The sequence below is a fragment of the Orbicella franksi genome, chromosome 2 (genome assembly GCF_964199315.1).
Source record: "Orbicella franksi chromosome 2, jaOrbFran1.1, whole genome shotgun sequence".
Taxonomy (NCBI): Eukaryota; Metazoa; Cnidaria; class Anthozoa; order Scleractinia; family Merulinidae; genus Orbicella; species Orbicella franksi.
The window spans coordinates 20,535,305-20,562,746 of record NC_138146.1 but is presented as its reverse complement, the minus strand read 5'-3'; the positions used below and the strand labels follow the sequence as shown (position 1 = coordinate 20,562,746).

The 27,442-nt window shown below is 40.7% G+C and overlaps 2 protein-coding genes across 4 annotated transcripts; one reads left to right on the top strand and one right to left on the bottom strand.

Annotated features, from left to right (window-relative positions):
• Positions 1–80: 80 nt before the first annotated feature.
• On the bottom strand, positions 81–6,403 carry LOC145478575 (polycomb group RING finger protein 1-like). The gene is made up of 10 exons (XM_081456649.1): positions 6,300–6,403; positions 5,828–5,927; positions 5,306–5,402; positions 4,308–4,363; positions 3,639–3,704; positions 3,086–3,206; positions 2,005–2,059; positions 1,807–1,905; positions 1,346–1,426; positions 81–893 (listed from the first exon to the last, which is right to left on the bottom strand). The coding sequence occupies exons 1-10, from the start codon at positions 6,312–6,314 to the stop codon at positions 849–851; spliced, it is 735 nt and encodes a 244-aa protein (XP_081312775.1). The 5' UTR covers positions 6,315–6,403; the 3' UTR covers positions 81–848.
• A 680-nt stretch (positions 6,404–7,083) lies between these two features.
• Positions 7,084–27,417, top strand: LOC145478562 (leucine-rich repeat serine/threonine-protein kinase 2-like). 3 transcript variants are annotated; one of them, XM_081456623.1, is made up of 14 exons: positions 7,084–7,706; positions 7,854–8,771; positions 13,355–13,687; positions 14,706–14,986; positions 15,536–15,717; positions 15,844–16,022; positions 17,056–20,454; positions 20,762–20,975; positions 21,774–22,216; positions 22,852–23,174; positions 23,564–23,782; positions 24,233–24,682; positions 25,202–25,405; positions 25,915–27,417. In XM_081456623.1, exons 2-14 carry the CDS (start codon positions 8,063–8,065, stop codon positions 26,920–26,922), a joined length of 7,944 nt encoding a protein of 2,647 aa, XP_081312749.1. In that variant the 5' UTR covers positions 7,084–7,706; positions 7,854–8,062; the 3' UTR covers positions 26,923–27,417. The 3 variants fall into 3 exon arrangements, with proteins under 3 accessions (XP_081312749.1, XP_081312748.1, XP_081312751.1); XM_081456622.1 differs by having other exon boundaries at positions 7,084–8,771; XM_081456625.1 differs by lacking the exons at positions 7,084–7,706; positions 7,854–8,771; positions 13,355–13,687 and adding an exon at positions 13,695–14,217.
• Positions 27,418–27,442: the final 25 nt, after the last annotated feature.

Here is a 27,442-nt window from a genome sequence, read left to right as displayed (position 1 = left end):
ACCGCTCGATCCGGAGTCGAGCGCACTAACCATGAGGTCATCTCCTAACAAATCTTTATATGTAAGTGGCGTAAACTACGTAAAGAGGACATCATAAACTTTATTTTTTCGATTAGGTCAACACTGTATAAGGACACAAATCCTTCTTCTACTTTTGTGGGTAAAACACTAAAATATACATGCAATGTGTACATAATAACAGGTAACGTATTATCAATGAAAGTAGTTTTTCCGAACACTGTGGTAAAAGATAGCTTTCGAACTTTCCCCAAATTAACTCGGGACTTTAAATGCAATAACACCGGATTGAATCCAGCTCATCAAACTTTGACTCGGCCCAAGAACAAACAGTTCGAGTACTTATTTATCGACAAATATCCTGGTGACAGCTTAAACTGGTAAAAGTAAGTTAAATGAATGAATATCAGGGGCAGAAAGCAACAAGGCTTTAATTTTACACCAGTTGAATAAGGTTTTGGTGTGATAGGCGTATAACATATAAGCCAGGAAGCTTTTCCAGTTGTAATTCAGTCTTCCAGAGCTGACTAACAAGATATAGTGTTATCCAAGATGTAACTAGATGTGGGCAGCATGACGTGTCCTGCTTGTGTTCCCATCAAAGCCTGACTGGCACTGGTCGTTAAAAGGACAACACGTTTTGGAAAACGTAAAGTTTTATCTAATGTGTAAGCACATTGTTATAACGAATGAAACTTGTGTATGCCACAAAGCAACCTCTCTCTCCTGGATCGAGGTTGGTCACAAAGTTACAGTTTTCCGTCTTCTGTGTTCTTTGAGGAGCCCTGTCCATTGTGACGCCTAACGATGTGTTGTCGAGTAACAGTTCTTCAAGAGGCACCGTGAACACGATAATGTAAAACCATGGGCGGTGCCTGAGGGAGCAAAAACAATAAACTCTGTGTTATGAAGGACAATGAAGCTGGGTCAGGTTCGTGTTGAGGATGGCCTGCCCCTTTCTCATCCCTCATCGTGCTCCCACACCATTCGTCTTGGTTTCGAGACAATTTAACGCTATCCGGGATGCGTAAAAAATCGTCAATCATAATAACAGTAACTTTCACCAAGGAAAATTGGCCCTCATCTTCACTAGTTTACGGTATAACAACGATTCAGAGGACTATCACATGTCTGCTCACTTTCTATCCACACTTTCTAGCTTCGTCCGGCTTCTTCACGAAAGATGTTGACCAGTATAAAATTTTGACATTACATTTCATTCTTTCACTATAATTTCCAATTTCGTGTACTTCCCTGAGCTCTGATAGAAAAGCACTTGCGCGTTCGCAAACTCCCAAAAATAGGACAACAAATATTTCAGACTTACCCGGTTTAACCACTCACTTATCCAAATGAACTTCATGGTTCTGAATGGGTGTATCACGTGTTCATTACACACAATTTCAACCTGTAGCATGCGAACGTAACAAGAGTTAAAACGTATGCAATAACACCGAATACATAATCAATACGACATCGAACATTTCATTTATTTAGTTTTCAGCTGCACTGATGATGGCTGATATCGGTTCCCATCCATATACACGTACACTGGTTTGCTCTAGCAATTAGCAAATGCTCCTACTTTCCCACGAATCAACCTATAAAATTGTTCTAAAGCTATTTCTGTCCAAAGTTTCCTAATGGTTAGCTCATTTAGATGCAGGTCAGTCACTAACTCAGCGCAGAAACTTAGGGTGCTATTTTACGTGAAGTAAGCGTAGAGAATGATTATACCTGGCACAAAGAAAACGTAGCTTTAACATAAGAGAAGTATGGTTAACACACCTCTTTCTCCTCTGGGATGTTGAGTTTCATTCTCAATAGCTTTTGAAGTTGAACAACCATCATCCGAGCTGAACAACGCAAGTATTTCTTACTCAGTGTCTGCAAAAAACGCACAAACACAGAAGAAAGTTCTCCACCATAATTTTGTTCTTCTTTTGAGATGACAGTAAAAAGCAGGGTTATATCTTTGAAACCTACCCCCACGGTTTCTGTTGTTCTGCTGTCTTCTGTCTCATCTCCGTTTTCTTCCACGCTGTTAAAACAAATGGGAAAAAAAGAATGTTCATATTAATAGCTGATGGTATGTAAGAGCCAAGGTTACTGTTTCATTACTCGCGCTGTCTTATATGCAACGAAAATGGGTGAACTTCAGGTGGCAGAAAGTAACGAAATTTTTTTTTTCGTCATATCTAAACCAGATTTCGTTTATTGCATGTTTATTGCAAAGAAACAAACACCGGGTAAAAAAAAATGTTTATTATATAAACACCAATGAAATACCAGGATTTTTTTTTTTACTAAAAAATCATATCTTCATCGTACGCAGTGAAGATACTATTATTATCTTTCACACTGTGAAGATATCATTCCTTTTTGATAACATTTTTCTTTTGTCCCTTTAACTACACTTAAATTTGTTGATGTATGATCGAAACATCTGCGGATCTTCTTCGGTCGTGTTCGGCAATCTTCACAAAATGTTCGGAGGCGTTCGTCTGGCCTTCAGAACAATTTTGGAAAATCTTCGGAAATCTTTGGAAAGTGGTTGGAAATCGTCGGAAAATCGTCAAAAACGTCGTCATTGGTATGTTTACATAATAAACAGAATATTACATCGTATCCACGCACGGGCATGTAATATCCTCTATGTCATATACACTTTAAAAGTTTGCAATGTAACATTTTATGGTACACAATTATTCACTTGGAGTAAAGGAGAGAACAGACAGGTTATTGGTGACAACACTGAACTCTGGTTTCTCTAGTGTGGAACAAACACAAGGATTACTACTCCCACTGGATGGGAGGCTACTCTCAGCACTGCAGCTGACCTGTTAGCATTATGTTAGGTTACCACTAGTTCACGCCACTACTTATTTACACACATAGGTACATAGAGGCACTGCAAAGGGAAAGGGTCTTGCTAAAGACTCTGCAAAGACTACAACCTGACCTACTTGATCCAGATTCCACTGAACTAATGATAAGCTCTTCATAACCCTGCCATTTATATGTGCAGTACTATTCTGCAGTTCTATGCTTGCAGAATTGTACTAACCTCTCCTCATATCTCTCAACACACAGAGAAACTTGTTCGTCATCTCTGTACAAGTTCCTATTTTCAGAGTAGTCTCTTTTAACCACATTCTCTGTTGTTGGTTTTTCATTCTCATTTTCATCTGAAAAGAAAAATGGGGGCAACTATTAGTTAACTTAAGAAGAACTCCTTTCGTTGATTCAAAATGTATGGCTACTGCAGACAATAAAGTCTAATATCCCGGTAAATTTATTTTTCAAAGATGAAACCCAATGTTACAAGGGATGGAAATGCAATCAAACGATCACAAGTAGAAAATATTCCTTCTAAACTTTATCATGGTGGGTGTATGGGGCTTTAATTGTATTAATATTTCATTAATATTATTAACTAATTAAAATTTAATTGTATGAATATCACAGTCAATGAAGTTTATATTCTAGTGTAAGTTGTATATTTGTAGCTAGAAAAGAAAACTATTATCAGCCTTGCAATGCATGAAATCACACTAGCACAACAAGTGATAAGAAAAAATAATATTATGCAATGTACACATTTGGTCAAGTTTTATTACCCTGAGAAGGTTTCACTACTGCCATCCCTCTGGACTCATAGAATTCCCGTCTTCTCTTCTCTTCAGCTAAACACAAAGACCAACAAAACATGATTGCATAACTCATATTTTATTTAATAATAATTATGGTCAATGCCAAGCTGATGTACATTCTGGTGTAAACAGCATCACCACCATCAACAACAACAACAACAACCACAATGACAACAACAACAAATGCAATCAGGCCCATAAAACAATGCTCTGTCTATAACTGGTACTGTTACTACTTATATTTCTTTTTATATTTATATCTATATATATTTTTTCTCTTTCCACCTCTTCTTTTCTTTATTTTTCTTACAACCGATTTAAAGCATAATAATTAAAGCTCGTTTAGTTTTTACTATTTTGAGTAGTTTTTATGCTTATTTAAGTTTGATGTATTCTTTTGCTGAATGATATTCTCTGTATTATGCAAAATAAAATGGTTGTTGTTGTTGTTGCTGTTAAAAGCAGTCCATTGCTCCATCCTTTCAGTTTACCTGTAAAGCATAACCCACAACAAGAAACAATCTTTGTAAGGAGCCACCTTCATGATCAGACACAACATCATGGTCCTTAGCCATTGTAACTTCAAATAACTGTGCACCTCTAACATTCAGCATCAAACAAAATTAGCAGGCTTACCCTCAACAATCCCAGGAACAAGTTTAGCCACAATGTCTTGCATTGTTCTGTCTAACCTGTGCGGTGTTGTAATGATCAAACATTGAATATTCAACTGACAAGTATACACAAGGCCTTCCAAGGGGGTTAGTTGTGTCGCATGCCACATCCTTTCGTGTACCGATGTCGCCTAACCAGCGGAAACAAATGTCCCTGTCGTTTTTCTGCATGAAGTCATATGTTGCTGTCACTACACCATTGTTTTTTTAGAGAGTTTATTCAGTGGAAAAACACAAGTTTCTGACATTTGCAGACTACAATCTCTATATAAATAGGCAAAACAACCAAAAGGGCAGCAACATCGACCACTTTTCTAGTGCTTCTTATGTCGCTGTCAAATTTTAGGGGTGCATTTGATTTGCTTGTTGCTGACTAGAAATTCCCGTGTCGCTGGTTTTCAACTTCATGTTGCTTGTCGCTTTTATCCCTTGGAAGGCCTCATACATGGCAATGTTAGTTAGTGTCACTTGTTCGCTCAATCCTCTTCTTGTCCTTGTGTGCATAGGGCCATTACCATAGCCGCCACCGTTGCCTGTCTATCGTTTTCTTCAGGAACACTCTCCGGCTGACTCTGTTCCCCTGGCATCTCCTTCCAATTAGTTTCACTTTATCGATAAATTATTATTTTGCAGTTCCAGAGCATATTCATACCCACCCAAAAAGTGTTATTGGAAATTCCAAGGGGGAGGGGGACCCCAAAAGCCAACATTTTAAAGGAAAGTATGAACAAAACCTAGAATTTGCAGAGGGAAGGGGGGAGTTCAAACCAAAAAACCCTCCATGGGAGGGGTATGGATATTGTCTGGGACAACCAATTGTAAAAATTGCATATTTAACTCATTTTTAATAGGGTTGTAACTGAAGCTGGAGGTTACTATGTTCAATGCAAAAGAGACTGCAATAATTCATAACCATTTTGACAATTAGGTATTTTGATTCTTAATGGATTACTGATTTACCTGAGGTTGAAAAGCGGTTGGGTTTCATGTATCTGCAGATTGCACATGGGACAATTCTTGCTGGTTTGGAAGTATTTCACAATACAGCTTTTGCAAACTAGGATAAAAAAGATGGAATGACCATTTAGGCCCTTTTAGTCCTAAGCATGAAATTTCAGTCCTCCTTATTGTTAATTCAAACCACAGCAGGTCTTGGGTAGAGTCTGATCTAAAATAATGTAATGCTTTTGGATCAGGTCTGAAATAAGGTAAAGGTCTCAAGAAAAGTGTTCTTTTTATAAATCCTTTATTGACCAAGCTTGTTCGGTCTAGATGGCTTGATATTGGCATTGTTCTCTTTTTGCATGTTTATGGACCTTGACTCTGTCTCAGCCATAACCACGCAAAAAAAGAACTTAACCAATATCAAGCCATCTTGACCTCACGCCTGGTCACTAACCAATATAGATCAAAAATGATCTGTTCTAGTGCAGATACGACATACAACTCATGTAAAAAGAACAGGACAATTTCTGTACATACAGGTATGCAGACATTCTGTAATAGTCGTGGCATCAACAAAGTATCCTGCGCACAAACTGCAAACCACATGAGGGTTCAGATCACAGATTTTGATGACAACCTACAACAGCAAAATAGTTCCATGTGTTGATCTTTCGCTTACAACTGAGGAAAATTTACTGCTATGCAACTGGCATCAACATTGTATCAGAACCCTGCCATCCTGCAGACAACCTCTATAACAGCAGTTGAAGGTAATTATTCTAACTTGCAGACTATGATATATTTAACACTTGACTTTTTACTGTTTAGTGGAAATTTTAAAGAAACACGCGAATACGAAGGTAAAGTCGCCGAATGACGAAGGTGATCTGATCAGGACGATAAACAACGGATCTTAGCTATGATGGCGAAATGCATTATTTCAGTTTGGTGTGTTACACATAAATCATTCTTTTCTATCGTGTTAACCTAAAAAGACACTGAACTGTACCTCCTTTGAGTCCATTTCTTTGGTTTTAATTCACGGAAATGTTCTTCGTCCCTTTTCCGCCATTTTTGCATTGATGTCGTTCCCAGTTTCCCCGCATGCATATACACACTACCATTCATACTACCTACACTACCTACTACTACTGTGGCACTACTACTGCCTGAGGGTAAATAATCATTAATCATAAGTCTAAACAAGAGAAACGATCCAAATGAAATTTTTAGATCCACAATAATATTTAAAACAAATCCGAAAGTTGTTTAAAAATCCCAGAATCGTCGCCAAATCCAGAAACATATTTTGCAAATGCAAGTAAATCGGTAAAGGAATTCACAGACCATCACCAAAAGATCTGTTAAATCCAATACCAAAAATAAGACTAGAGAAGAATATCAATTTATTAGAGCAAGCTGAATGATGGTACTAATTAGAAACTTTTATATTTATGAAACTATTAAAATGATTAAAAACACAGTCAGCAAATCATAGAAAACCTAGCTTAGTGCCAAAATCACGTGCATGCGGTGCTCTCTTCCACTAGCTGCCGGCATAATCTATTTCAGGAGCCCTCCCGGTTATTTTTAAGAGCTTATGAAAATGTTCATACTTATTTAGCTAAATGTATACATTCAGTGAGTCTTCAGTGTACTGGTTCATTACATAAGCATCAAGACTTCTTTCGTGCTTCTTACTTTTGTGGTTATGACCTTGGTTCGTGATTATCACGATGCCAAATCTTGACACCATCACATCACACTTCCATAACTGGTCAAGACCATGACTGACAGTATGAAAATAACTGGAATACTAGATTACGTTTTCATTGAATTAAGTCAATTAACGTGAAAATTATTCTGCCACAGAGAGCCTGTGTACTGTGTGTTTCTTTTCAGGTCACGGTCTCATATTTAGTAGCAGAGCTTGTCTTTTTCAGGGACAGAACTAGAGTCAACAGTCGTTGTGGGGTCCTCTAACAATATTTTGTTTGGCTCTGCTTTTTTCCCCCTTAGACATTAATTCATAAGATCAATGCAGATCGGTGGGGAAAATCCCTCTCCCGGAATAATAAGATAACGTGGTGCTCAGGGGGCTACCATTTTTGGTGATGACTTGTGACTCGCTCACTCGGATCGAAATCGGATCAGTGATGTGGCTAATCGGAAAATGTTCGCCTGTTTCCGAAGAAATTTTATGACGTCATTGTCGAAGCAGCTAGAACATGGAGAGCATCGAATGACTTGAAAGTAAAGAGTAAGATATTTGCTAGCATGTCCTCAGCATAGCCACTTCAGCCAGGTACTTGTATGCTGTATACACTGCAGACAGAGGTGCAATATTCATCTAGTTTTATCCAGGGTCGGCTTCACAGAATTTTGAGCGTCGGATCGGAAGGAAGCTTGAGGGAAGGTAGGAAGGACGAGACCGTTACAATTTTTGTCGTCTGGGATAGTCCCAGGCTCGGTTCAAACTCAATCGATCCACAAATGGTCTGGTCATTCATGCATTTGTCACATGTTTAACGTGTTGTGTATATTTCCGATCGATTTTTACAAGGGATCAGATCAGTTAACCTCACGTTGGGAGCGGTTTCGGATCATCCCAAATAATGTTGTGCAACGAGCTCAAGTTACGCTGAGTTATGAAAGGACTCCGATTATGACATCAGTTCTTTCATTTTATTTAATCATCCAAGTTGGTCTTGCCTACTGAGGAAGAAGAAAAGCGTTTGTTTGTTAGAGGGTTTTGTTTAAAGAGGATTTCTAATGGCCCTGATCTACCCTGATACCTCCTTTTGTGAGCAAAGCTCCCGACTGCTAGAAAGTTTGAACGGAGCAAAGCCTACGATGGCCTTGGAAGGCGAACTAAACCAGGAAAATATACAAGAATTACTCAAACTGCTCTGTTATATCAAGAATAATTCTAACGAGGCGCAAGTGGAGAACTGCATGAGTTTACTAGCCGAGGTTCTAGATGACGAAGAAGTCGAAGTGGATTCAGAGCCTCTTGAAAGAGAGCAAGCTCACAGGACAATAATGTCTGCAATGCAAGATTTTAACACCAACCGCAAAATTCAACTAGACGGCTGTTATGCGCTTTCCAGACTTGTGTTGCTTAGTCCAAAAGTAAGATCCGAACTGCAGAAGAAACAGGCTCAACGATTTATTTTGAAAATGATGGGAAGGCACCCTGACAACATGTGCCAAGTTATAGGCTGTAAATTATTGTCTGCTCTGTGCACTTCTTCTACGACAAGAAGCGATGCTGTCTATAATGGAGCTATCGATACAGTTCTTTCAGCAATGAGCCATTTTGGCGAGGACGAGGAGTTTTATATTCCCGCGTTTGAAGCTTTAACACGGTTACTCTCAGACGATCCGATTGCACAGACAGACTTCATAAGCATGGACGTGAAAGATGTACGGAAAAAGTATCGTATGGTGGTAGAAATCATGGAGAAACACGCTAAATCAGGTTAGCCAGCAAGTGTTTATGTTCCTTGTTTTCTTGGCAAACAAAAAGTAAGAGATGGATTTGTTTTTAACTTATTATTAACATATCTTTTTACATGATTTTACATGTACTGTAGGTAAATAAAAAGCAAGGCAATAATTGCTTTGCTTTTTACCTTCTATAAGGCCCGTTCCAAACGCTGCTCCATTCATGCGCCGAACCTAACTGACGAGTTAAGTACGGCAGAAGAGCGGCGTTTGAATCACTTTGGTTTGGCAGGTTAAGTTTGGTGTGGCAAACAACATTAAATTCAGCAGGGTCTGTCGCACTATGCAACATTGGAGCAGCAGCTGATTCATACGGTGTTCTCATGTGTCGAACCTAATGCATAAAGTACTGCAATTTATTTTTCATATAGCAGGACTCGTGATTGGCTCAAAATTGAGTGGCATGACCAGTCATGCATGAAGCTCAAAGTCGTCGCAAAAAATAAAGACAACAAAATACCAGTATGCCTTTGATTTATGTCGCTCTAAAGTCGAACTTAATCAAGTTTGGTTCGGCAAATGAGTGGAACGGTGTTTGGAGCGGCGTTTGGACTGGGCCTAAGGTCATGAAAAAGATATTTTGTTACTAAGTCAGTGTAACCTACCCAACATCAGTTCCTTTATGTGTTTAATTTTTTTTATTTTTAGATTTTTACTCTCATCATGTCTTTCCTTACATTATATAACAATAGCCACATGCATAATTGACTTATTTTTTATAATATCTTACATATCACTTGAAGTTTTCACTTCTTTTTAAAGGTATGACATGACCTTACATTGCAGAAATAACTTTTTATCATCGCACATATTATGTGCTTTGCTTTCGCCTGGAGAGTGTGATATGTTATTGGCTTGACTTTGTTTAGAAGCTTGGTTGTATGAATTTAATTTCCTCACATCCATCTTCAGAGTGTGGACAAGTCACTGTATTATCAACTAAATTCATCATTTGCCATAATGTACATGACCTTTGGTAGCATTGAAGATCATGTTACCCATATGGTGAAATTCTATAATAATTATGATACAAGATGAAAGCTGCACCCATCAGTGACTGTGGGCACTTCCTAAGAGTGTGATCAAAATGATTTTGGATGACTTTTGAATCACCCTTAGCTTAAATCACCACATTTTGAATAAAATTAGGGTTCATATCTGGAATATAGTATGGAAGTAATATTTTCTCCACAGACTTACGAAAGTGTTCCCATTTAGCTTTTAAGTTCAAGTTTCAGGAAGTGTTTTTGAATTGGTTTTTGTGCTATTTGGATAGGTGAATGCTTGGTAATAGAAGGGCATCATCAACTGCATAATGGTGCATTAAGCATAGGATTGCAAGTGATTTTCATCAAGTTCTTGATCTACTAAAATTTCCATAGGTTGTTAATGGCTTTCCATTTAGTTGCTTTTGAACTCTTTCTTATTGTCCAAGAAGACTCTTGTCACAATTCTACCCAAATCAAAAGTCTTCAATGGCATATTTTCTTCCCAATACTTCTTTATTTGAGATTCAGCAGTTCAAATTGCCACTCAAATAAATTACAATAACGCTTAGTTATAGCTTTACCCTGATTGCACCCATCAAGATGTATGTGTACTGAAGGAATTTCTTTGTGGCATAGTGAACATTCTCACCAATATGCCATATTTGTTTTCTCTGTGTTGGTATGGAAATACCATACAGTGAAGGCTCATGTGGGGAAATTTCATTAACCCATTGACTCCCGGAGCTTTTTGCCAAAAATGCATGTTTTGGACATTGTAGAGAATTTCAGCCTGGGTATGGGCCAAATTAGCTCCAATCTTCTCAAAAAGTCTTTTGCAACAAGACAGTATGCCTTTCTTTCCACTAGCACTGCGTTTTAGGATATGTTTGCTTGGGCATGCACAGAAATCAAAATTCTGAAATTTTGAGAAAGTCATTTAATACGTCTTTAGGCTTTCTGTTTTCTTTCAACTTTTTTTGCCTTGCCTTTTTCTCCTTTTCTTATCTTTTTGCACCAGTGATTGACCTTCCACTGGGATAGCTTCCAGTTCAAAACTTTCTGAGAAAGCATCATTGAGACAGGCAATTTTTACCATAGGGTAGCTAAGTGTAGTCGCAGGAAATTTTGCTGCAGATTTTTCACTCAAATTTTGAAGCATTTCCGTAGATATTTCAGGCTCCATTCAGCCAGTCACTCTGATCTGGGTATCATTGCAAAGATTGTTTCCTCCTGCAGAACTTGAGTATAGAGGATGCCAATTTTGGTCAAAGGTGATGACGTCAGAAGTAGAACAAAGGCCAACCCCATCATGGCAGGTCACGTGCAGCATGAGAGTCAATGGGTTGAAGAGGTTAATTTCTTTTGCATTTGAAAAGTCTCCCCACATTAGCCTCAGTTGTAAGCTAGTTCCAGTCCAATACCGAGAATACGAAAATGGTCTGTTGCTGAAGGACATATGTTTTCACTTTTACTGCTCTGTCCATAATGCAGGGTTTTCACATTTAGCCGGCGCCTGGCACAAATCACTGGCTACTTCAAGCAGTTGCGCCGCGTACTTTTTGCATTCCAAATTTTATTACCAGTAATACACAATTCTGTTTCACTAAATGTAATTGCAATCTGATATTTTTGAGGGAATAAATAAACACTAACAGAGGGAAAAAAAACATTGCAGCTATTATTTTAGAATTAGAGTTAACAAATATTACATGTTGTTCCAGTTCTGAAAGCAATGATAGAACAATCCGCATAGGCTGAATTGACCAGAGTATCCATGGCTGTAGCCACATTCGCATGGTGAATGCTAAGGCAGTCTTCCTTGTGAAATGTTACTCGTTAGGGTCTTGACTGCACCAGATGTATTTTCAACAAAAGATTGAAAGAAGTCTTAGCAATAAAACCTTCAACAATGTGAGTGTTGAGAATGTCAGACAGATGAAACTGTGAATTGCCACAAATCGATGTAGAAATGAAACAAGACCGCGGACTTTGTTGTGATAATTCATGTTTGTAAAAGGAAGTATTACGTCAATTCCATTGATTTGTCGCAGCTCTCTTTTGTTATGAAAGCAAAAACAATCTTGGGACGGATGCATTTTGGGGGATTGAAACTAAGTGTTTTTCTCTAAAAGTGAATTCAAGGAAATTATATTCATTTTGTAAACTTCACTGGTATTAGGGTGTAAAGAATAAACAGAAAAAATTGACACATCTACTCACTGCTTTTGTTCGATGCACCAGGCATGGAAGGGTCTCATATACCCAGTACATCAGATGCTAAAACTCTGAAAGCAACTAATTTCACAAAGTTTTTTCACACTAACCCTCGTCAATATGTGTACAGTGGCCTTCAACAAAATCAGTTATGGGTGCAAAAAATGCACTGGAATAAACTTCAAGGCACCCTGACTTTCAAAATTTTCCGGGGTGAGCGCTCCATTTACCTGTGCAGAAGGGGGGTGTTCCTCTCTAGCACCCTCCTCCACAAGGCTGCTGTTATCACAATGAGATAGTGTTCCGGCTACTTTATGATTTCCTCCTGCAACTTTTTTACAATTTGAAAACCCTGTAATGATTTATCGTGCTGGTCAGAAGCCATTTTCCTCCATTCCCTGTTTATCTCTCTATAAATTCAGGGGTAGATTTCATATCCTCTCAATGTGCATGCTGAGTTTTATTTGACTTCTATTTCCGTTTCGGTCAGCACGTTACTGTTCATATCAAATGTTTTGTTTTCTGGACTCAACTAGACCTCTCTATACCCTGTGTTGCTTTTTTCTTTCAATAGACCCTTGGAAAATGACCCTTAGACTTTGTATTTGGCAGATGAGTAAAGCCATTGAGAAAGGCTTTTGGATTAGTTCATAGTAACCCTAGAAACCTGGAAGAGTAGTCTCTACTTATAATCCGTGTATCTCCTACACACAATACAGGGTAGGAAAAACAAAATGGAAATTGGGCCAGTAAATTTCAGTTTTCCCTTGCCCCCACTTAAATAGTGGCAGCCAGTAAGGAAATCAGAGGATAAACTCACACAAAGAATGCTTGGAGTCCTAACTAGTCCATGCATAACTGATCTTACAGTCTTCTGACTGGAAATTATCATTTATCAAGTTGACATTTTGTTCATACTCACAAGACTACTGAGGCTAATTTCACTTGTGCCGCTGAACTTCTATTTTCACTTGCCCAAGAGCAAAAATCAGATCTGGGGTTTCTCCTACCCTGCAACAGACCTTTACTGCATTCCAACATGCAATGGCACCAAGTCAAGGTTAGGGTTGACAAAAATACAGCAAACATACGAAAAAATATACCTCAATCTTGCCCTGCTACTATTATTCAAATGCACTGAAGTGGAATGCTGGAAAGTGGTGTGGTATGGACTCCTAGTTGCTCATGCTATGAAATCTGGGATAAACACTGACTGTGTGGGCCTGTTTGGTCCAAGTGCTTTCCAGTTACATTCTTGTCTATGACACTGGTGTCGTATTTCTTGTTCTAAGTTTTTATTGCATGTAGATTCTTCATCTTCATGTATTTTTTATTTCTTTTTTTTATATAAAAGGAGAGATTCAAGAGCAAGGTATACAGTTGATGTGTGTTTTGGCATCTTCAGAACAAAACTGCTGTACTCTTGTTCGTGGGAGAACATTTATTGTTGCATTAGAAGCAATGAAGAAACATTGTGATTGCCCTGGGGTGCAAGCAGCTGGGTGCCAACTCCTGGTACTTCTGGCAGACTTGGAGTCTCACAGGGAGATTTTAGTTCAACAGAGCATTGTCCTAGTTGTAATTCTCCATGCGTTACAGAATTTTAAGGATTGCGTTGACATTCAGAAAAGTGGCTTGACTGCATTAGCCCTGCTCACGGAGGCACTTGAGAAAAAGCTGCAACATGGTAAGTAGCATACAACATTGTGGAATCAAAGTCCAGTCAAAAATACATGTGATTCTTCTGGACCTAGACTTTGTTTAGAGTGTTCAGTTTTAACTGCAAGCGTTCTGAGTGGAGCCAAAGGAAAATTATCAAGTACATGTACATGCAGCATTGAATAGTGTCTCGCAGTTTCTAAAAATATATTACATCACCAGAGACCCCCCACATAACTCAGACAAGAATCCTTGAATACGATAGAACAAGATGACATTAGTATTATCCCTGAGACAATTCCACATTGATAGCAGACTTAGATGTACTGTGCAATTCTAAGGACCTAGATTTTAATAGAGCCATTTATCTGACCACATAAGCAAATCTGTGACGGTGAGCAGACCTTAACTGCATATTGATATGTTCAGCGCGCTACATGTAACATAGATAGCGCGGGCTAAAACTGTTTTTCAGGTTTTTTATATGTGAAGACAGAGCTGGCCAGTTTCATCAAGGCAAGGAAACGAATTGGATTGGATCTACTGTATTTCTTCATGGTATTTCTTTGCTGGCTTGCTGGCTTTGTTGTGGGTGATACATCTGAATATCGGGTACAATAATACTATTTTTTTCTGCTATGGAGGTATTCATAAACAGCCTTCATACATGAGAAGCCCATCATATACATCACTTGTGCGCAATGCTATTAAAGAAGGGGGCAAGTGCAGGTTCAGAATTTGTGCTTTATTTGTACTGCATTTGACATGCCCACAACAATTTCGCTGTTGCAATTATCCAAAATTGTCAGCTCAATGTATTACAGTAACTTTATTCATTTTTAAAAGTTATGGTGGTCCTTGTTAGGCATAAGCAATATTAAGGAGTTACATGTAAATCAATTCACAAAGCCATATCATGCCCTGTTTACAAATCCTCAGAAAGAAGAACATTATGTACTATATAGTTCTTTTTCAAGGATTAAAGTTAGTAGCTAAACAAGAGGCATATTACAGCTCTCAACTGAGATATTTATGGTTTTTCTTAGAAATACAGAATTGCATGTGGACGAGAGAGGTTTTCACTGCCATGACAAGCCATTATGACAACCCAGAAGTCTTACATGCTGCTTGTCATGCCCTGCAAGAGTTGATTGATGTTTGTCCTGATGTGTTGGATGAAATGGGTGATGAGCCTGGTGATAGCACCATTCCTTTACACAGCTGCAGTATGGCTGCCTTGGTGTTACACATGGATGATCCAGAGCTATGCGAGTCATCATGTAGAGTCTTAGCTTCCATTGTCAATAACTCTAGCTCTCTAAGGAAGGTAATAATGCAGAGTGTTTTTATAGAACAGCAACGCCTGTTTATCTACCTGTTTTGACAAGTATAATTTTCAATTTAGTTAATGTAAGTTATAACATAGTTTAGCAATGTCATACAATCAATTTCAGTATGCATCGTAATGAATAGATTTGTCAGAAAAATTATCTTAATGCTTGTGCTGGTTTTGATGTACATTTCCATTTTCATGCTACTTTTAGCTGTGCACTATCAAATTATGGTGTGTAAAGTTTGGAGAGCACTCAAGATGCTAGAGTTGCGCTCAGTTATTGTCTTGAGCAACTCTTACATTTCTTTCATATGCTTCAAAAATATTCCTGCATGCACCATACCTTAGGCCTCACACCGCATTTTTTAACTACTCTAGCAGGCCAAAAGACATGGAAACTGGAGGGTTCATTTTTAAACCTCAATGTTTAGCTTCTTGTATGAATGTCTCATTAGAGAAAAATCTTCAAGTTAGTTACTACATGTATTGTTTGGCACTCAGATGTTTATTTCTGTTATGATGACATTTACATGTATTTTTCAGTCTTTGATATCCAAAGGATTACACTTGAACATTGTCCATGCAATGAAGCAACACAAATGGAAAGCTGAAGTTCAACAGTGGGGCTGCAGAGCACTGCGAGGATTGTCATTGTCTGGGTGTGGTCACAAAGAACTCTTGGTTAACTGTGGTGTTTTAGAGCTCATCTTCAATTGTGCTCAAAGGTAAGCAATTGATGGCAATCTTAGCAAGAGTAATGACTTATAGCTTCATTGTATAACAATTGTACATCTAAAGAAATGAACTGGTAATGCTTTCACAAGTTAATGAGAAGTCTTGTGATTTTGCAGGTTTGGAGACCATGTTGGTGTCCAAGAAGAAGCAATAGCATTAATTGCTTGCTTGGCAACTGATGTTGAGCTTGTCTGGCATCAAAGTGCTGTTGAGGGTGTTCATTATATGATTTTGAATGCCATGGACAATTTTCCAGACCAGATATCCCTGGCAGAGATCTCATTAGAGGCTTTGGGTAAGTACTTACCCGAAAAATATTATGGCTTGTTGGGGAGGGGGATTGTTTAAATGCTTTTAACATTTTTCTAAAATTCGTTTGCAACTGGAATTGGTCGATGTTTTCAAATTTCTGGTGGTCAAAGAATAATTTTGTAATTTTCTTGACCAGTATGGTTTCATTAGCTATGACTGATGTTCGCTCGTGAATTCAAAACTACTCTTGTACACCTTAACATGCACAAAGAAAAGAACTTTCATTATGAACCGCGGAGTGTGGAGGTGCCGTGGCCTCATGGTTAGTGCACTTGTCTCTGGATCGAGCAGTCCAGGTTTGAGCCCTGGTCAGGGACATTGTGTTGTGTTCCTGAGCAAGACCCTTAACTTGCACAGTGCCTCTCTCTGGCCAGGTGTATAAATGGGTAGCGGCGATTTAATGCTGTGGGTAACCCTGCAATAGACTAGCATCCCATCCAGGGAGGAGCAGAAATAATCCTAGTCAGTTCATGGTACAGACACTGCGATAAGCTCTGGCCTGATGGGCCACTTGGCTTGTATGCAGACTTTACCTCTGAACCACTGAGGGAGTTAACAATTGTTACTAATTGAAGGAAAACTTGGTGACAATGCTCTCATCCCAGGGAAGGGCACAATTTATACATAAAATTTAAGTAGTACCTGCCTGGTATTTGTGGTAGATTACCCCAGCCAACCCCAACCGTAAATTAACTCAAAGGAGAAAACAAAAAAAACAAAACTCACCAAATTATAAATTGCTGCCTCAGCAGAAATGCCTCACGTGTTTTCCTGACATAATCATAATCATCTGAGCTAGACCGACAAACATGATTGGCGAAAAAACATCAACTACAGGAGCAAACAAACAAGGACACATTCTTGGCACTTCATTACTTGTATTCTGAAGAAAACGCTTGGGAGGTTAATCACATCAGTGAGGTGTTGAGGCACTAGAAACTAAGAATATTGTTACTATCTTCAAGACATTTTCCTACATCAGTGATTAATGTACTTTCTCTTTCCCGACTTATCAGGTGTGCTTGCTGCTGCTGAAGAAATTCCAGATCTTTTAGTCTCTAAAAGTTCAGATCATGGTGGTGTGGATACCATTTTTAATGTGATGAGCAGGCACCTAACAGAACCTGCAATACTTCAGAAAGGATGCATTCTTATTCAGGTGCTGGCACCTTTGTTGTCAGATGATCATTGTCAAAGGGCAGTGTCAAGTGTCATTCAGGCCATGTGCGAGGCTAAGGAAGATAGAGGTGTTCAAGCAGAAGGCTGCGCAGCCATGCTGGTCATTGCTCAAATAGATGAAGGGAAGAGTACAATTTTGGTGAACAATTGTGCACACGAAAGGCTTTTTTACATTTTGGAAAACTTCTCTGAAGAACCAGAGCTTGTGTTTCTATCCAGCGAATGCATTCGGTATCTTGGCTGGGAACGGAATCTGAAAACACAGATGTTGCTGTCGGCATGTGCTGGAGGCCTTCTCAAAGGAGCTGACTGTCTGATAAAGAAGGGTGCAGATGTCAATGCTGGTCATGGCGAGAACACACCACTTTGCCGTGCTTGCCAGAACGGCAAGGAAGAAATGGTCAAGTTCCTTCTCACTCAAGGAATCACAGACATTCAGAGTTCACTAAGGGTTTCTCTTGAGATGGGTTATAGCAACATTGTGGGACTGCTTCTGCAGCATCTTGGCCATGACAAAGAAGCTGGTATCATTGCATTCAGCAACCTTAATTTGGGTAATTTGCTCCCGCAGTGGATGTCGCCTTCTCTAGCTGGTAGTAAGTACTCTCCACCAGTCCTTAGTACTGGCTGGACTGAATTTCTGGACGATGCGGAGAGAACAACGCAACTAAGAGCAACTCTAAGTAATCGCCTTAGAAGAAAAGGGAGTGAACCAATCTTAAACAAGCCTTTGGATGGTAGCTTAACTGGCTGGCAGGCGGACAAAGCAAGTGTCCCTTCTAGCATAGATATATTAGTGGGCCTGGAGCATGAGTCAGACAATGATTCTGATTCTGACTCTGACATTGATTTGAATGTTCCGGAATTAACTGAAAAATCAGCATTGCGGGCACGTAGTGTCAGTGGAGCTTCCTTCCCCTACAGCTCACATGATCCTCGTGTTGTGTCTCCCTTTTCAGACAGGAACTGCGTTATTTTACCCAGGAGTGCTCACAGAAGGTCATTTGATGAGTACCTGCCAGAATGTAGGCGGCCCATGCTGAAGAGGCGTGCACGCAGTGACATAATTCCTCCGGTCAACAGTCTAGATGCCTCTTCTTATCCTGCAAAGGTATCGCCACTGCCATGTACCGACTCTGAACAGATTGGCAGAATAACAGAACCCGAAGAAGACGTGCCTGGTGTGTTTGAAATGCCCAACAATAGCTACGTGTACAACTGGAACCTTCAGCAGGGTTACCGAGTACGGTCCCTGAGTACATGCAGTGATGAGTTTGACAGTGGGAGATTCTTTGGCCAATGTGCAGACAGAAGAAGGTCAAGGACTTGCGAGCCCTTTGAAGCAAAAAGAAAGCGAAAGCAGTCAATCAGAGCTATCTCTGCCAAGGCAACAGTGCGATTGATTGATGCTTCAAGCAACAACATCTTGAGCCTGGAGCCACTTGCAGAAGCCTCTCCACTTCTCCTTGCATATCTGGCTAAAGTCGAGAAGCTTGACCTGAGTCATAACCACTTGTCAAAATTTCCGTCTTTGCTTTGTGATGCTATGCCGCAATTGCGATATGTGAATCTGAGTCACAACGAGTTTTCGAGTTTTCCTTACTGCTTTATCCAGACAGGGGTGAAAGTCTTAAACTTGTCACACAACAAGATAAAGATGGCCCGGCCTCGACATCCTGGAGATAGCAATGTTATGCTTGAGAACTTGAACTTGTCACACAATGAGGAAAGCTGTTTCCCTGAGTGGTTGGGAGATATATTTCCGGCATTAACAAGTCTGTATGTGGTGGACAATAACATGACAAAGCTGCCGGATTCTGCTTTGAAACTACGGCGACTGAAAACTCTCGACTTGTCAAACAATCAGCTCTCGGAGATTCCTCGTGAATTCGTTTCAGAATGTCTTTCTCTTGAAACTCTTGTGGCTTCAAACAACAACTTCACAACGTTGCCAGAGATTGTGGCGCCGTCCTTGACAAATTTGAAAACGGTTCGGTTAAACAAGAATAAACTTGGGGGGCAGTCTTCAAAGAAACAATTTTCATTCCCGCGATTTCTTCTCAAACTCCCCAATGTGAAAGTTGTGGATCTTTCAAGTAACAATCTGGAGGACATCCCACCTCCTATTTCCTGGTCTACACAGCAGCTGAAAGAGCTCGTTCTTGCTGACAACAAGATTAAAAAGCTCTCCTTGGAGGGTGCAGAGAAGTGGGCATACCTCGAAAGGCTGAATTTAAGCGACAACTGTCTGAAGTCAGTGCCGGGTAGAATTGGTGAATTAAAATCACTGACCTCCCTTAATTTGAGCCGCAACACTGGTATCACACACTTGCCGGATGAGATGGGAAGATTGTCCAGTCTGTGGGACCTGCAGTTGGTTGGCCTCAAGCTTGATCTGGACTCAGCTATTCTAGAAAGCAGAGCTCAGGAACTCATAGGATTCCTGCACTCCAGGCTCAAGAATTCCGTGCCTTATTATCGTATGAAGTTGGTTGCTGTTGGCCAGGCAGGACGAGGAAAGACGACATTGTTGAACCAGCTACAGGAAGATATTGCTTCAGGACCACACCATGATGTAATGGCGAGAGAATGGTGTGTCAGAGATACAAAAGCTGAGTGCAAAGTGTGCCACCGCAAGAGCGTGAACTATGTCATCAACACATGGGATCTCAAAGGACGTGATGACTTGTACAGCGCTTATCAGTGCCTCCTGTCGTCAAGGACATTGTTTCTGGCAGTCTATGATGTGAGCAAAGGCACCAGTGAGATCGATTCTCTTAAGCCCTGGCTCCTCAACATACATGCCTGCGCACCAGAGGCGTCAGTCATGCTTGTGGGTACTCATAAGGATAAGGTGCCAAAGGATCAGGTCACCGAGTTGCTAAATGAGATCAAGGTAAGGGCCCTTAGCATGTGTGCTGGTGCTGGCTTGCCCCAGGTTAAGAGCCACGTGGTACTTGACTGCACTCAAGAAACATCAGGAGTGCAGTCCCTCCGTCATCGGATCATGCAGCTCATCCCAAAATGCAAGTGCAAAGGCCATTCGTTGATTGGCCCGAGAGTCCCACAGAACTTTGTGCGACTACAAGACTTGATTTTGCATCTTGTCCACGCCAGAGGACATGAACCACCAAGAATCTTGAAAATGGCCAGCATCCGAAAGCTCATTCAGGACAATGAATTACTCATGGATGATACTGAGCTTGAACAAGCCATTAGGTTCATGAGTGAAGCAGGTAAGGTTCCCTCACTGTTTGCCCTTATATAATATACAGTCTACTTTCCACTAACGGTTATTTCTCACTCCATAACAGCAAGGATTTCATGTCCCAGCGACGTACACATAGTGTCAAAAGACTGCCTCGAAAATGAAGGCCAACCGTCAAAATACAAATCAAAGTTCTTAGAATTCTCATTGCTCTTCTAGTCTCTCTTAGCCGGCAGTCAGGAATTTCTCTCTTAGGAAAGTGTTTCTCAGAAGCACTTAACAGCAATAAGCGTAGTCCTTTAACCAAACTCCTTGATCTTTTTTCTCACTTTCAGGAGTCCTCATCCATGTTGATCATCCAGCTTGCCAGTTGGACGATCTCCTTTTTGTTGATCCCCTGTGGGTGTTCCATTTGTTTGCTCATTTGGTGACAAGAAAAGACAGTAAGAACACCAATGGCATCCTTGGTTTGGAGGATCTCGAGAAATTGGTCAGAGATGGAAGTTGTGTAGTTAACCTGACTCCCGATCTCATGCCACAGATACTAAAGTAAGCTCCATGTTCCCTGGTACATAACTGCCTTCGTTCTTACTGTTTCCCGTCCTCTCTCTATTTTTAAACGATGCATTATTTTACGGACATAGATGAAGAGTCATTGCCCGACACCTTTCATGGGTCAAAACATGATAGAAGGTTTCTTTTATACGATTCGTTTGATCTACGAGAAGTAGAGTTTTAAAATGTCTTGATCACTCTTTCAAGGCATCCCTCTGTTCGACAGTTTGGCATCGTCCTTACCCGCCGTTTTTGGGACGTTCGAATGTGTTACGCATCTCATCAGGCATTGACATTTTATATACAGTTTTTGTACAGCACAGTGAGACTAACTAGCAAGCATTCGATTTCTGCTTTCTTTAATTATGCCAGGTTGAAGTTAGAGAAACGAATTAGCAGTAAAATAACTTTGCACGTTGGACAGGTTCTCAATTGAGTGTCGAAAGTAATCACGACAGGCAATTTCTTTGGTTTTGGTTTTGATTGTGCTACGGTTTGAGACTGGCTGAATAGCCACCTTGGTACGTAATTGGCTTGGGTTTGGTTTTACGACACTCAATTGAAAACCTCTCGATAAGTGTTACTGCTCATTTTACACGCTTGCAGATGTTACACAATGTGGATAATTTTACAAGCTTGTAGATGTTGTACAGCTGTTTACATGACATCCGATACACTACTTTACAAATAAAATAAAAAATATCCTTAATTACAGTGCAATGGAAGGACAAAAGAGAATTCATGTAGAAGACAGTTTGAACTTGATACTAGTGAAGTTTTTCTTCCTTACAGGCTGCTTGAACACTACTGCATTGTTCTCCCACTGAGAGACGACAAGTACCTTTTGCCATCTTTGCTCAGCAATAAACAACCCTCAATCAAGATTCCAAACCCGGGACGTAATGTGTTCGTGAGCCGCGAGTACAACCTGGCTTATCTACCCCCCAGTTTCTGGCCGCGCCTTATTGCAAGAGTCCAGACTTTCGTGGTGGACTTGTATATGGACCACAGGGTCCACTTGGAGAGCCCGCGTGAACCACAGGTCCAACAGTGGAATGAAGGTGTCTTCGTCTACTGGACAGAGCAGGCATTCTTTGTCATATCGCACGGTTTGACCAATCCCTGTGCGGACACTGTGGTGATTACAACGCCAAGTACAAAGCATGGAGCAAGAATTCTCGCACACGTGGTTGATCATTTGGACACGCTGCTGGAGGAATGGTTTCCAGACTTGTGTAAGTGTTACACTTACTTGTATATACTATGATCCATCTCAATAAGCTGCGCACTATTCCAGGAAGAAGCCCTGACAAAAGCTCACATATGCAATGTAGTTTAAGGCGGTATGGGGACGAAGAAGCGATACAGTTTCTGATGGAGCTACAAAAACACTAGTTCTGAATATTGAAAGGGAACAGCGCGATAACCTCTGCAATGCCAATGAATTTGAGCCCGATGATTGAATACTTTTAAGCTACGCAGGTTAAAAATCTCAAGATTTTACAAAGAATGTATGAGCTCATTAGCGCTTTTGCCTCCCAGAAATTTTGCACTTTTTGAAACCTATTTCTCCTCGAATATTACACCCAAAAAGCTAAACATGTCACCAGTTGCTAAGTTTCAGAAGCTCTTTAAATGTTTGTAGTCTATTCGTTTCTAGCGTGATGCCTTCTATGCGCAAAGTCTTATGTTCATGAGGAAAAATTGTAAACAATTACATTAACTAAGATTCGCCTATTAAGATAAGATACGAACCTTTACTTAAGTGTCAAATGTATTTGGCCCGAGCGGACTAATTGGGACACTAAACAAGGGCCTTAAGTACTAAAAAGAAAATGCTAAAATTGACGTGTGAATCTGTTATGTTTAGGGGGAGTGGATCCACAGGAAGGGCTACCTCTTGTCAAGAAGCAGGCTGTTTGTCCTGTGTGCAAGGGAGAAGACACTCATACTTTCGCCCTTGACACCATAGCTAGGGCGAGTGACAATGAATACATCATGTGCCCCAACACGAAACTGCTGGTGTCGCTGCGTCAGATAGCGCCTGATGTGGTCCTGGAAGATGTCGGTGAACAGTTCAAAATTGAAGAGAGTAAACTGGTGCTGGATACAACGCGTACCTCACTGCTTGGAGACGGCAGCTATGGCGCGGTGTACAGGGCTCTCTATGATGGAAAGTCTGTTGCCGCCAAGGTTTGTGACTGTGCTGCTTTCAACTTTGTTACTATAAGCGGTAAAATGTAAATTATAATATTTTATTTATTTAAATTATAATCTTTAGAGAGGAAGCCACATCAGCCTCAGCTGGTTTCCGCGCAGGTCCTCTATCCTGATCGGATTGGAATTTGAAAATGTTGGTTTTTAGGAGGGAGGAAAACCGGAGAACCGGTGAAAAACCCTCGAAGCAAGGCGAAAACCAACAACAAACTCAACGCTTATATGACACCAGGCAGGAATCGAACCAGGGCAACATGGGTGCGAGGCGAGTGCTTTCACCACTGTGTCGTCCCTGCTCCCCATTTAGACTTTTCGGCTTCACAACAACCTTTTAGCTAATGTTAGACCGTGATGTTTTTGTATAGGTGTTTCATTCCGGAAATGAGTGCAATCCTCACACGTCACTTCGACAGGAAGTCATGTTCCTACGGAAGCTGCGCCATCTGAGTGTTATTACCATGGTGGGCGTTTGTGTGAAGCCGTGGTCTCTTATAATGGAGCTGGCTCCACTGGGATCACTGAGTACGCTCCTAAACAGAGGGCAGGCGCTCAGCAAAGGAATCCAGCACAGAATTGCCTTACAGGTGAGAAGAGAGCCTTTCGTACAATGTTCAACGTATAAAATTGGGAGTCAGTAAGTCAGTAACCCAAAGTGACGAATGAGTTATCAGTTTCGGTGGGATCCTCATTGTAGGTAATATCATGAACCTGGGATATTATTGTCGCTAAGTAACGTGACGTATCTGTGTGATGCTATTCTGATGTAAAGCCTTTCTGATTAGACCGAACTCTTTGTTTATTTTGATGTTGGTAAGGGGTTTTCCAAAATGTCAAGTGTTAACCTGACTGCATACGGAGATCAGAAAAAGGCCTCCTATGGAAAGAGCCAAAGTTGCATGGATTCGTAATACTGCCTGTCTTTATGAACACACGTTAAGCTATTTGTTGTGAAATTATTCAACTAAAACACTTGCTTATTAGTCTTTTGGCGACTGGTGGTCTTAATCTGGGCTCTGCGTATTTTTTTATTGCAGGTTGCAGAAGGCCTCACATTCTTACACCATCACATGATCGTGTACCGTGATCTAAAACCCCACAACATCCTTATCTTCTCCCTTTCTCTCACAAACTTGATCAACGCCAAGATATCTGATTACGGCATCGCTCGGTATGCCACTCGTTGCGGTCTGACCGCCACTGAAGGTACGCCGGGCTATCGAGCACCCGAAATTGCTCGCGGAGACATCGCCTACAACATGGAAGTCGATATGTATTCGTTTGGCATGTTCCTGTACGAGCTCGTGACTGGAGGAACCAAGCCGTTTGAAGACTTGCGTTTCCGCCACGAGCTGGATGCAGCCGTGTTGAAAGGACGGGCCTTAGATCCTATCACGTCATCAGACTGCCCTCCCTGGCCAGACATGGCGGATCTTATTGCGCATGCTCTTGAGCCTCAGCCGCATAGAAGAGCTACCGCTGAACAGGTAACGTGAAGAGATTGTTCTTATTGTTTATTTTGAAAAGCTGTTGTTTCGCTCCTTGTTTTGCGATCAGAAAGTTCTCCATGGTCTGGGTAAAGGGGTTCAATTTATTCTGTGAATAATGGATTCAATTACTAGCATGAAAGAATTATTTTCATCTTGTCATCTGAAAAGCCGCCGACTATGCATGTCCATGCTGTATTTCCGCATCTTTCTACATCTGCTTTTGGTGCCGCTGACTAATAACGCCTTCTCTTTCAGTGGGAGAAGTGTTTTTTCAGTTTCACAGTTTTGGGAAATATTTTTGGTCTGTTGATCCTTATTTTATCTGTCTGCTCGTAAATTGATGATATTCGATCACTTTTGAAGGCAGGGAAGAAGATCAATGCTTGTAAACCCGACCTACTTTACTCACTTCTCATTTGTATTAGCAAGCTAAAACTGGCATCTTATTAGTGAACTTAATTTATTTGTTACAAAGGCGTAAGACTTCCAATTGACGTTCCCTGCTCTTTGTGACAGGCCTACTCGCGCTTGTGTGACCCCGAGCTGATCTGTTTGAAGCGTGACATTGCCGTGTCCAAGGGACAGACAGTAGAGTGCATGACCGTTCGTCACTTTGAAGAAAAAGACACACCTAAAGTGGAGGTGTGGGTGGGCAGTGGACAGTCGGATAACTTCAGTGGTCAGGTCACCATTATCGACCTGTCAGACAATGGAGTGGAGGTAGGTCGAAGCACTTCCGCGCATACCAAAGGATTTGTCGAATTTTAACACTTTTGCAAAATAACTATTGTAAATCAGCACTACAACAAAAATCTGCACTTTTACCAAATGCAGTTAGACGACCTTATGCCAATCAACTACTGGTCTGTCACAGGCGTCCTATTTCTTAAACATCGTCGAGTGTTCAGACAAAATAAAAAACCACAGCCGGAAGATTGAACGAACACGAATGCAAGGGTTGTTCGTTTTACCTCATTCTGCGCTCGTTGTCGGTCGCTAGCCACACTCGCTCGCTTTTTACTGAGAAAAATAAAGAGAAACGACTTTGAATAGATCAATCAACAGACCTTTTCACGGTTAACTATTTGCTTGTGTATTATATTAAATTCAACCTCAATGTGGGCCAATTTTGGGTAGAAGCTATAAATTTTCCGAAGTTGCCTTATATCCAATTTGGATCATATTGTAATTAAAATACGCAAACGTTATTGTTTCTTACGTTTTCCCAGGGCTGCACGGGCACATTTATCCGAGACAGACGGGTGAAGAGTATCGTAGCAGTGAATGACGACACCGTGTTGGCCGGCACGCAGTCTGGGAAAATCTGGGTTTTTGACGCGTGGAATCACAAGTGCCAGTTCTCCCTTCCTCAGCTTCCTGACGCGGTTCTTTGTTTGAGGCACTACAAGGATGGAGCCAATGACGTGAACGTGGACGTTGTACTGGCAGGACTCGCTAACGGTCAGTTAGCTGTTTATCACACACACAGTGTCAAGAAAGAAGATGCTCAACCCAAGTTTTTTGACCTGTGTCACAGCAAGATCATTGGAGATACCACCTGTGAGGATTGTCAAGCCCATCCCTTGGCTTGCACGGCTGTTGGCAGAAAGAGGTTGTTCTGCGGGTGCGGTAACGAAATAGTCGTTCTCAGAATAAAGAAGAACTCGGAAATTGAGATCGAGCGTCGATGGTTTGTCGAGGACAGAGCAAAGGGACTTGTTTTGAACATCGCTGTGGGCTCAACGTTTGTTTGGATATCAACTCGTGATAGTCCGGTGATCGAGTGCTGGGATTTCTCCAAAACTAAATTCCTTGGCTCTGTTGACTGTCTGACAATTCTCAGGGACAGCGGCTACACTGGTGACTTACGCGAAACACGCGTTGTCAGCCTTCTCCTGTCGCACAAAGTTCTCTGGGTAGGACTGGGCACTGGTCACGTGGTTCTCGTAGATCCTTCAACACGAAAACACTTGACCCTTATCCACCGTCACGTGTCCGCAGTGAGGTGTATGGCAGACACACGGGGTCCTACATCGCCCAAGTCTACTTCATTAGTGTTGACCGGGGGTATGGGGTTCATCGAGAGGCATGGTTGCGAGTGGAAGAGGCCTAACTCCGAGTTCGGTTATACACTTGTGTGGGAGGCAGACTTCATGGAACAGGCCAAGCATCTTGACAGCCACATACGTAGAAGGAGGGAACTGTCAAACACGTTAGGGGAAATAAAGTACAATTGAAAACAAGTCCTTCATGCCCCGCCGTGCAAGTGCATTTACAAGTCCTCGTTGTCTTGTTTTTTGATCATGATATTATAAAACTTAATAAAGTAATCAATAATAACGAATTGGTTCGAAAAATATGTAGAACTTCATATCCTTTGTTGATAGCACCACTGAGTTTGTTTTGTACTAATATAAAAATGATTACAAGGTGAGAGCTTTTATTGAGTGATTGTTTTTCAGATTGCTTTTAAAGAAAACTATTGTTAGGCTTTTTCATGGACATTTAAGATGAGATTTGATTACTGTGATGTAAATGTTACTGGCCAACCTTTTTTAATTTTAGGATACGAAGGTGCTGTGTAAAAAAAATCGTTTTTAGAATTAGGAAGTTGCACTTGATCATCACTGTACCAGTGGTATCAGAGTTGTGTTTTACATGGTTGCTTCAGAGAATTGAAAATGAACCAAACTTATCTGAATCTTTCTCGGTTATAAAATAGAAAAAAAGAAGGAATGATTGGCAGAAATAATTATA